General features: G+C 45.4%; 1 protein-coding gene across 1 annotated transcript; it reads right to left on the reverse strand.

Annotated features, from left to right (window-relative positions):
- Positions 1 to 999: 999 nt before the first annotated feature.
- NEFL (neurofilament light chain) lies at positions 1,000 to 6,617 on the reverse strand. The gene is made up of 4 exons (XM_090290276.1): positions 5,442 to 6,617; positions 4,285 to 4,409; positions 3,520 to 3,839; positions 1,000 to 2,890 (listed from the first exon to the last, which is right to left on the reverse strand). The coding sequence occupies exons 1-4, from the start codon at positions 6,486 to 6,488 to the stop codon at positions 2,754 to 2,756; spliced, it is 1,629 nt and encodes a 542-aa protein (XP_090146402.1). The 5' UTR covers positions 6,489 to 6,617; the 3' UTR covers positions 1,000 to 2,753.
- Positions 6,618 to 11,610: the final 4,993 nt, after the last annotated feature.

Consider the following 11,610-nt stretch of genomic DNA (forward strand, 5'->3'; position numbering starts at 1 on the left):
CAGGATAGACATGTGATTCTTTGCTCTCTTCTCTTTCCACAAGATGCTGACAAGACTGGGACTGATTATTGACTACTCTTGGCTTCTTTGTCATCCCAGAGGCATTTAACTCCACCAAGAATTTTAAATCCAATCAGTATTTATTGTGCTCTCCTATGGTAGGAAGTGGGCTAAATCCTAGGGGTTAAATGGTGAACAAGAGGTCAGATTGCCATACTTCTGAAGACCACACTGTAGCAGGGATGCAGAACATTTATCAAGTGATCATAAAAATAGATGCTGATTGCAGATGTGTAAAAGTCTACCATCTCTACATGAGCCTACAGACATATTAAATAGGGGAATTTGGCCCAGTCGGGGAAAGCTTTCCCATGGGAATGACAGTGAAACCTAACTCTGGGAAAGGTAGAGGAAGGAAGAGCAAGGTAAGTGCCCCAGGTGGATAAATCAGCAAACACCCCAGGCAGGTGGGATAACAGAGGGCCAAGGTGCGGGGCTCCAAAAGTGAGGGGAAAGGATGCACGTAGGAAGAGGTCATAGAAGTGGTTCAGGGTCAGGGTTATGCAGGCCTTGAATAGCTCCTTAAAGATTATAGCTTCTATATTAAAATGAATGGGAAACTACTGGAGGGGGCATCATGATCAAATTTTCCTTTTCAAGATTTGCTTATTGGGGTGTGCTTACTAAAGCAGGCCAAGCAGAGACACTGAGGGGTCCCGCAGGGTGATGCCGGTGTCTGTGGGATGATATAGATAAACTCAGGGTATGTAGGCAGTGAGGTTAATAGAACTGTGAGAGGTCAGACTAGAGGAGCTGGAGGAGAGAGCACAGAGGGTGTGCTGTCATGCACAGCATCTGGTTTGCAGAATCGGGTGACTGGGGACTGGCATCATCAACTGGGCACTAGAAGAAACTGGAGTTCAGAGGGGATCAGAAGTGACAAGGATGCTTACCAAGGTACCAAATTTAGAAGAAAAAAAATTGTAGACTTCAAACCCATTTAGTTTAGGTTTTTCAGTATTTTATTATGGCACACAGGATGGAGAATGGTACAGTGTTCTTACTTCAAGTTATTGTCAAACCAACCAGCTGTTTCCATTTGGCTAGAGTTTCTCTTTTACTTGTAATTTGGATCTCTCTAAGATTTACCATGTGCAGCATCCCATGGTTAATGAACATAAATGTGAAGCTTGGCTTCTGAGGTGACTCCTAGTCTCTACAGAAGCCAATGTACTAAGAATCTTCATAGGTTCAAATCCATAGCATCATGGTAGATAAAGCAATATTTTACCTATTTACATGGTGACATATATTTAACTAGAAATGGAGACCACTTTTCTTTCAGGTTAAATTCATGACTTAAAAGTTGTCTAAAGAACAAATATTGAACAAAATTAGCTAACAAAGCAATTGTGTAAGAACAGAAGCAGAACAGCAGGCAATCAATAATTTCATTGACATTCCACATCAGTGCAAGTGCAAGAGCTCCCACAACTTTACAATGGAGAGGACAAATGGGGTGAGTATCTGATGTAATGTCCAACCAGTTAAGAGCCATGACCAAAATCCAAATATTTCCCAATAGACATGCAGAGTAATTACATATAGATTCCCCTCCCCCTTTAGTGACTCATAACAATTTCATTATCTGTATCTGTAGTTTGTAAAGGTTTAAAACTAGTAACATTAAATGTTACTCCCTTGAGGCAACAGAGTTAAGCCAACAACACACAAATCATGAGTTCAGGATTGCAGGCAACATGTTTGTAATGACAGATAACTTTGATATTCTTATTCTCTCCATCTAAAATTATACATTGATAAAAAAAAGTTATTCTTTCCAATTGCATCACTTGTTTGGGTTTCAACTTTTGCCCATGATATTTAGACTATATATGTTAATGTGGTTATAATGATAGATGGGCAGGACTCATATTCTATCCAAATTGCATTTTTTATTATATAGTAGTGTTTAAGTTACCTGTTTACCTCAAAGAGTATATTTTTCACATAATCTCAAAATTACCTCCAAGAAAGCCATTCACAACATTGTATGGAGGCAAAGTAGTTGGTTATTTGTAAAAGAAATAGAACGCCTGAGACTCCCATTTACTCCAGTTTATTAGTAGTAAAATTTTTGAGGGGTGAAATTTCATGAATGGTCATGACCTAACTATATCCCTCAGAATTACTAATTAAGGGGCAAAAAATACATTGTAATTGTTAAAATCTTGACTTAAAAATTGGAGGTCAATAGTCCCCTTGCATACAGTTTATATTGATGCCTTCTTTCAGATAGTTTAATTAAGTCAACAACCACGGCAAAAACTGTCATTCAGTGTAACTTTATTTACTATTTATTGCACATAACTCAAGGTCTTCAATTTCTAACCACCAAAGGTTCAAAGGGCTATTTTTTTCCATGAAGCTTAACATTAACATCAGTGAATTCATTTATTTGTGAGTTTTGATTGTAAACATCTGAATTAGTCACATTGCCATAGATCCTGAACTCATAAGCGTGGACCATGCACAGCTGGCAGCAAGCCAGGAAGTCATCCTGCAAGCAAACAGGTACTCTGCATAAGGAGAAAAGTCACAGCACAACACTGAATGTCCACCCCGAGTCATCTCAGAATTTTACATATATTGACTTTTTAACTTGTATAGTATCTGGAACTCAACTGCTTGGTTGGTGGTGGGGTTGACCTGGTTTCAGGAGGAGTATTCTGAAATAATTAAGGAAAAGGGGCTCAATCTTTCTTCTTGGTTGCTTGCTCCTCCCCTGCACCTTCATCTTTTTTCTCATCCTCATCAGCTTCTTTGGTGTCTTCTTCTTCACCTTCACCTCCTTCTTCATCCTTTGCATCCTCAGAATCTTCCTTGGCAGCTTTAACATTTAAAAAAAAAAAAAAAAGGAAAAGAAAAAAAAGATGTACAGACTCCAAATCCCAGGTAAGTTCAGTCCAAATATTTTTTGCTTAGGTTATAGGGGAAATCACAAATGTCAGAATGTTACCCAAAAACTTATTTGCTCTACTCTCCCAAAATACATGCAGCTGACAATGCCTGCCAGGAATACTTTGCCCCTGAACACATGTTTAAATAGAATGAAATTACTTCTAGGTCCTAGAAGCCCTCTACTCCTCAACAGGGCCTCAGCATTTCTTTTCTTATCTGCTTGGTATTTGTTTTTATTCTTTAAGACACCAAATTGCTATGGTCAATGAATAGATTTTAAAATGTTTAGTAGGAATGACGAGAGCAGGAGGGGGATATTCTTAAATGCTATTTTCAAAAAGTTACCAAGCTAAGTAAGATGTGCATCTCTGGGAGGACCACCAGATTGTGACATCAGGTGCTTACTGAAGGATAAATGTGTCATTTAACATTCTAAACTCATACATGAATGGAACTTCCTTGGCATAAGCAAGGCTTCATCTACCTTATCCATCTCCTAACAAGTACCCATGCCCAGTCTGGACTGGGAGTTGTAGATGTTTGGGTTTTTTAGCATACCTTCTTCCTCTTCTGCTCCCTCCTCTTCCTCAGCCTCTTCCTTCTCTTTCTCCTCCTCTTCAGCTTCCCCTTCAGAGGGGGGTTCATCCTTAGCTTCCTCAGCCTTCGCGGCCTCAATGGTCTCCTCCACCTCAATCTGCTCCTCTTGGACGTGGCTGGTGTAGTAAGAAGGGAAGGAGCGTGCTGACATCAGGTAGGAGCTGGTCTGCAGACCACCGTAGGCTGACCGGCCGAAGACCTGGGAGCTCTGGGAGTAGCCACTGGTTAGGCTTCCCACGCTGGTGAAACTGAGCCGGGTCTCCTCACCTTCCAAGAGCTTCCTAGGGAGGCAGGGGAAGGGTGGGGTGAACACAGGAAGTATGTTGAATGACTTGCTCTGAGCCCACCACCCATTCCCTTCCCCTAATGCCACTCTTAAAGGCACATGCAAGCTGGAGCTGGGATGGGAATTATCAAAACCTAATGACTTGAGATGCTGCAATAGAGACCAGAACAAAAACAACAACACAAATTTTTTAAAACTTTAAAAATGGTCCTACTAGATTTAAAATGTAATGAGAAGCTAAGAACAGGACTTACTCTTACAGGGATAAATTCTTATATACTTGTCTATATACCTTCTTGGAAAAAGCCAAAAAGCAAACCATGCTCTCAACGGTCTATTCCTGAAGGTTTCTGATTCCACATCATTGAAACCTGGTTTCCTCCCTGAGGCCCAGCCAGCAGCAAGCTAGCAGCCAGGCCTTGCCCCTCCCCTGTGCTTACCTGTAAGCTGCGATCTCAATGTCCAGAGCCATCTTCACGTTGAGGAGGTCTTGGTATTCTTTTAGATACCTTGCCATTTCACTCTTTGTAGTTCTCAGTTCATTTTCTAATTTGTTGATTGTGTCCTGTTGGAAGACAAAAGAAAAAGAAAAAAGAGAACAAAACCCAAGCATAAGTCCCTACTTGCTACCATTTTACTGTAGTATAGCTACACAGGCCTGAGTATAATTAAAATCAATGTGCACACCTTAAGAAAAGCATCCCCTAAATCAGCTACCTTTTCTCTTTTGTAACCTTTCCTTCCTTGCCAAAAAAAAAAAAAAAAAAAAAATCCATCTTCATGAAACACGAGATGACAAAAAAAATTTTTTTTTAATGGTGGAAGAATATTTGATTTAAAAAATTGTGTTTTCTTTAAGTCTAATGACCACCATAAAATGCCTGCAAGGAACTAAATTGATTCTTTTTAAACTTTGTTTCTCATTCATTTGTTAACTTTACCCAGGTCACATGCAAGAAATAGGAGAAAGAAGGAGAAAGAGGTAGGAGAAAAAATTATTTTACCTAAAATATTTTTTATGTAGCTATATGATTTTTTTCTCCACCCCAGAAGATTGAGATTCTTTAAAAAGAAACGTCTTACTGTGAAATCATTACCTACTATAGTTTTGAGTATTCCTGTCTACCTGCTCAGGGAAAGGCGTGGTTGGTAAAACTAATCAGAAAGCATGCTGGTCACAGGTATCCTTCAGAACTAATGAGAGTTCTTCTCTGTATTCATTAATCAGACGGTCCAATTCATGCTGCAGAGCAACTTGTGGCCAATGCAGGACAATAGAGAGGCAGGGCAGAGGCAACGCCCAGCTGCCACCCCCTCCCCTTCACGCACCCCACCCAACACAAATCCTGCAGGGCTGGTCAGCTTTAATGCGGAACGTGGATTTCACTGCACCAAGCGCAACTTCCCAGACTGCAGTCGCGCCCCCACTTCCTCCCTCCAAGTGCCCCACCCCTCCAAGACAGTTCAAGGAACCAAAGCCCACCTCCTAAAAGCTGCGTGCGGAGGCCTCATCTCTGGCCTCCACTTTCTGGGAGCGCCTTCAACCACCCCACTTCTGCAGCCCCTCCCCCTCCCCGTGTTTTGCCTGGTGCCATACCTGCATAGCACTAATGTCGGCGTTCTGCTTATCCTCCAGCTCCTGCAGCTGTTTCTCCAGCGCCTCATTCATGCCCCGGCACGCTTCGATCTCCAGGGTCTTGGCCTTGAGCAGGCGACGGCTCTCGGACACCTCGTCCTTGGCGGCGCGCACCGCGTCGGTGTTCTTGGCAGCGCTCTCGGTCAGCACGGTGAAGCGGCTCTTGAACCATTCTTCGGCGTTCTGCATGTTCTTGGCAGCCAGCTTCTCGTATTGGGCGCGGATGTCCTTGAGCGCGGCGGAGAGGTCGGGTTTGGAGGACACGTCCATCTCCACGGAGATCTGCGCGTACTGGATCTGCGCCTGCAGCTCAGCGATCTCCTCCTCGTGCACCTTCTTCAGAAAGGCGATTTCGTCCATTAGGCTGTCGATGCGCTTTTCGAGCTCAGCGCGGGCCAGAGCCGCTTCGTCCGCACCTTTGCGCGCTTCCATCAGCCGGCCCTCGGCGTCCTCTCGGTTCAGCACCTCTTCCTCGTAGCGCGCCTGCAGGTTGCGCAGAGTCTCCTCCAGCCCCTCTCGCTCGCCCTGCAGCGCCTGCTTCTCGTTGGTGGCGTCTTCCGCCGCCAGGCGCAGGTCGCGGATCTCTTGCTCGTACAGAGCCCGGAAGCGCGAGGGTTCCGAATGCTTCTGGCGCAGCACCAGCAGCTCGGCTTCCAGGACCTTGTTCTGCTGCTCCAGCTCGTGCACGCGCTCGATAAAGCTGGCGAAGCGGTCGTTGAGGTCCTGCAGCTGCGCCTTCTCCTGGGTGCGGATTGACTTGAGGTCGTTGCTGATGGCTGCTACCTGGCTCAGGTCGAGGTTCTCGAGACTTGGCATCAAGGAGCCAGAGCTGGACGAGTAGCTGCGGCGCACGGACAGCGAGGAGGAGACTGGCGCCGAGTAGCTGGAGTAAGCGGAGCGCGCGGTGCTGTAGCCGCTGCGTACGCTGGAGATGTGCACCCGGGGCGTCTCCACGTAGCGCCGCTTGTAGGAGGTCGAGTAGTACGGCTCATAGCTGAAGGAACTCATGGCGGTGGTCGGTGCCGCCCTGGCTGGCGGCGGAGACGGGGGCCTACTGAGAAAGAAGAACGGGGGAGAGAGGGAGAAGGGAGGAGAGATGGATGGCTGTGTGCGGCTCGGCCCGGTCCTGACACCCCTATTTATACTCTGGGAGACTTCTGACGCAGCCCGAGATCGATCACGGCGCGCCGGCCGGTGGGGGCAGCACTGCTGCAGCCGGGGAGGATTCTGCGCAAAAGGAAGGCGGGGGCGAGCGACAGGCGGGTGGGGTGCGGCAGCTCTGGTCCCTTCCGTTTTTCTCTGAGAGCCCGTGTTTTCCCTGAGACCCCGTACCCTCTTACTCATTTCTTTCCCCTCATCCTATCTTACTCCTTTGACCTCCTATCACCTAGATTCTAATGTGTCCCCAATAACAAGTTCTCACTTCCTACTGACACCTTAGTTTTCCAGATCTTAGTACCTCTGAGACCTCTCCCTGTAGCTCGCCCCTCCCCCACGAGGGGCCTCCGTCGTCACCCACCTTGGTGTTTATGGTGACAATACAGTGCCTCTAGTGCCCTGGAGATACAGATGATAAGCTAAAGCTGCATATCTACGACATGTATGGAGGAAAGTTTTCTAGTTCTTTGTAGCTGTTTCTGGCACTTCCTTTAATACATCACCCTTTCTCCTTTTTTTTTTTTCCTTGACATGCTGCTTACACACCCACGAAATTGCGTCACTGCAAGTATTGATGGGAACATTTATAAATCTTTGAGCAGTTAATATGAGCCTTTTACTGTGTCTCGATTTTTCTCATTTCTTCCTAAGGAATGAAGCCTCCAACGCGTGTAGCGTGGGGAGAGCCTGCCGAGAAGGAGTTTGGCACTAACGAGGGTGAAAACGCTCTGCAAAGGCAACGGTGAGCTCCGCGGCGAGAACTTCATACTGTAGACGCATCCTGCATCTTCATCAAGCTCAGTTCCTCCCTGACATCCCCAATTCTATCACGTTAAAAGTCTCCCTTTTTTTACACCTGTGTAGCACCCAACCTGATGATTTCAACCAGCCATGCAGGTGGCTGACTGAGAGAAGCGGCTGCTGCCAGCCTGGAGCCCCAGGGAGAACTCAGATCCGAGTCGTCTCGTTCTGGGACGGACAGAAAACAGCCGCGTGATTCTTCCCCTCTTTCACTCTAATAAAGAGGGAGCAGATACAGTCAGGAATCTATGGGCTTCATTTAAGAAACACCCAGATACCTGAAACAGTGCGCACGGCTTCACTCGCCGTGATACTCCTGCGGTTTGCAGAGCACATTGCGCGTTCTGTTACGGAGCCCCTCTGATTTCAAGGGCCGATCACAGACATTTGCATAGCACACCTAACATTTTTCTAAGCAAGCGTTTCATTTTTGTTTTATTTGTATAAGAGTGGCATTTGATGTGCAACTTAATTTTTATTAAGAAGCAAACTAAGGGGAAACCTGGTAGCAATTTTCCAATAGAGTGATGCTGAACGGGTGAAGCGCTTGCCGCCAGCGCCACAGTTGCCCGGAGGTACTGCACCGCCCTCTCAGCACGGCCTCGGCTGCGTGAACTTAACCTGTGAGGTTCTTCGCAACTCTCTGATTCTGTGCCCCACCCTCTTCATGGTGGAGGGAAAGACTGCAGCAGAGGACAATGGAGGGGGCTGGGGGGCGATTCTAAATCATCTCCCCTGTCTCAGTGCAACTTTAGAAACAATAATTTTGCTAGTTCAAATGCATCAAGAGGTCCATCCATGCTCAATTATTCTCCAGTGCCAAACCTAAGCCATTATTAGGCTGTCCTGAATTTCGCTTGGTGCTGGCAGACAAGATAGGGCGCTTATTCTGATGACTCTTTATAACCCACAGGTCCTTGGTCTCCCCATTCATCACTGATTCCACCGTGGGAAAGGCTTCACTGGGGAGGATGAGGGAGGTGGAAGAGAACCTAGCTAAGCCATAATTTTATTTCTCCCTGTTACTTTTGTGCGGATGGACAGTACAGTGACAGGATGATTTTTTAAAAACCTGCTCCGCTTAAAGCACATTGTTCCACACGCACTGTGAGAGTCTGCCTGCACCACACTCTTAGGTATTCATGAACTCATTCCCTTAGTGCCAACTCCCTTCCTTTGCAGTTTCAGGTCACCCTCAGGGATCTTAAGTCCATCAGCATTTTTTTTTCTTTTGCCAAGGCTCCTGGCTGAAGCCTTTGACTGCAGAGAAGGCGGTCCTGAAGGAGGGAGGGGCTGATGGACGCTGCAGGGGTGGGGTTAAAATACTGCAGAGAAAGAAACCTGTGGGGCACCTGCTGCCAACCTTTGGGCAGCTGAAAAGGGAGGCACACAGGAGTGGGGAAGGGTGGGAATGAGGTCTCAGAGCCCTGGCTCTCTGGAACCTGGTGAGCAGGGAGTGGAGAGAGGGGCTGGTGACCTATAGTTAGGAATGTAGTTCTCCTTTATTTATTTATTTATTTATTTATTTATTTATTTATTTATTTAATAGCTCCTGGCATAGCCACTTCATTCTCCACTATAGCCTTGCTTTAGGAGGACTCCTGAACCCTTCCCTCATCTGAGTTTTGGTGACTCCACCTTCAGCTTTCCTCTGCTAGATGCCTGCCTCTTTTTAAAAATATTCTGTCCAGTCATCCTCCTTTTCAAATCCTCTTCGCAGAATTTTGCTCTGAATGCCCACATGGCATTTACTCTGTGTGACAAAGCAAGGTTAAAATGAGCAACTTTAAAAAAAAAGTCTTGACTTTTTCTTCCACCTCACCATAAGTGTTGTTGCAGTGGTGTCATTATTTCTGTAGAGGGCAGCTTTTGGGTGTTGCTACACAGTTGTGCATTTAGTACCCTGTAAGCATATTCTTCACCAACATGAAATTGGTTGAGGACTGCCAACAGAACATACTTCTAGAAGATAAAAATTATTTGGAAAACAAATATGGAAGTATGTTGATGAAACTCATTAATAAAATTTCTCTCATATTGATTATCCCTGATATCTCCACAATCCCCTAAGGGACTGTTTGAGGTAGTTCACTTTAAAAGTAAAATATGTTAATATTTCCACAAAGCTCATGCATTGTGACCTAAACCTACTGACAAAGGTTTACCTCTTCTCCAGTGCCAGGAGTCGGAAACCTTCAAGTTAATAAGAACTGGTGGGCCTCATTATTCTAAAATGCTTTGGCATAGCAGGAAATTCTGTGTTGGCATTTGTTTGGAAAGTTCAACTTTAGGATGAAATTCATTTAAGGCAGTCCTTATGAAAAGCATTAGTCCAAAGAGCAAAAGAGCAAAGTGCTCCTGCCACCAGTGAGCTGTGGAAACAGTCCTAGTCCAGGACAGCAGATGGGTCTCCATTCAACTCACCTCCAGGTAGAAATATCAGTGTCAGCAAAGCTGGCATCAGTTCGTGGATGCAAAGAGGGATGAAGGATATAAACATGTGCAGGACACCTACCCTGTGATGGTATTTGATAATTACAAAACCTCCTTGATGGTTATTTTCAGAGCAAACAGCTGAGGCCCAAAGAAGTTAAGTAATTTGCCAACCTGCACAGCTACTGCAAACCTAAGCTCTGTCTGCTTCCAACCTGGGCAGCATTCCACTGATGACACACACTGCAGGCAGGGGCATTTGCTACCCCCAGTGTCTCTGTGGAACTTGATGACTGCATGCCACAGTCTGCAGAGTCTGGTGTGTGTCTAGTAAACCTCTCATGTTTGGGGAACATTGAAATGAACTGATTTATATACCACAAGAAAATTGTTGATGAGCATGTTTCATTCAGACAGCTAGTGGTGGCAATAAATTGCATATTTGTAGGTGTCTTAAATGTCCTGCAGTAAAATTAAAAAGAGCCTGCCAGTGGAACATGACACACAGCTGGTGATGTTACTTTTTAAACATTACTCCAAACATCAGTTTGCAAAACACTTTGTTTGGAAGTACTGACCTAAAGTGCAACTTAGATCGTCTAATCTCTTTAAAATAACTATATCATGCCTTCCACATTTTTTTCTGACTAAAATACCTTCATTTTCCACTCTTATAAGTAGATTTTCTTTGAAAACATGACTTTTAAATTGCCATGAATAATAAATGAAAAAATGCTGGCACTCACCATTTCATTAGTGGAGTTTATCGTGCTTTCTACAAAACTTTAACTTTTTTAAAAGAAAGGAGTAAAATCAACAGAAAATGCATAGCATGTGGAAGCCACAAATTTATATCATCTGTGTTTCTTATAACCAGTTTATTTCTTTATATATTACCCTTACCATAGGAATCATCATACCTGAATCTCCCACCCCTTGGTAATATGTTTGAAAGAATACTCTCTCCACTGTAATACAAAATATGCCTCATTTTAGAGCATCACGTTGTGAAGTGATGCATCGCAAAGTGTGCTATGCGGCTATATAAAATTTAGACTGCAGCAGGAATGAGAATGGCATCTGAATAGATTTAGATTGAAAAGCACGTTTATATTCAGAACACGTGCAGCATTAGAAATGACCGGAACCTGCTGCCGTCCAAGAAGAAATGATGGTGGCAGGTTAAAACCTGAAATGCCTGCTCCCCGGAACTAGCCAAGGTAAGGCGTGTTTCCCCAGGGGCCTATTCCACACAGTGCCTTGTCCTGAATCACAATCAGGGGACTCAAAGGTAAGAGAGCCGTGCCTGGGACTTGGAAGGGCTCCATGTGCAGTCTTTCGGGCAGGTCACAGCCAGACCAGTCAGAATCCGCAGGACTAACCCTGTTTGTTGAATGGTGCTTTCCTCGCTGCAGGGAAGTACATGCTGCTTCTGCAATGTGGGGACTAACTGGCCTCAAAAACATTCCATGCGCCACCTGGGTCTCTTCGCTGACCTTTCCAGTGGGCTAATAAATCATTCGGAGGGGAAGCATTTCTGCTTGCAGGAGAGACAAAGCCCCGAGGTCGGCGGCCTCAGCCTTGAGGGAGCCGTCCAGGGACACAGTGCGTCCGGCTGCACGCCTGCAGCGGCTGCGGCTGCAGAATTGCCAATGGGCGGAACCCTGCATCCTGGCAGCAAAGCGGGCAGGCTTCTGACACCAGGACAGAGAACACTGACTTTGGTAAGTTGAACATA

This window comes from Furipterus horrens, unplaced genomic scaffold (assembly GCF_987537825.1).
Source record: "Furipterus horrens unplaced genomic scaffold, mFurHor1.1.pri manual_scaffold_10, whole genome shotgun sequence".
Lineage (NCBI taxonomy): Eukaryota > Metazoa > Chordata > Mammalia > Chiroptera > Furipteridae > Furipterus > Furipterus horrens.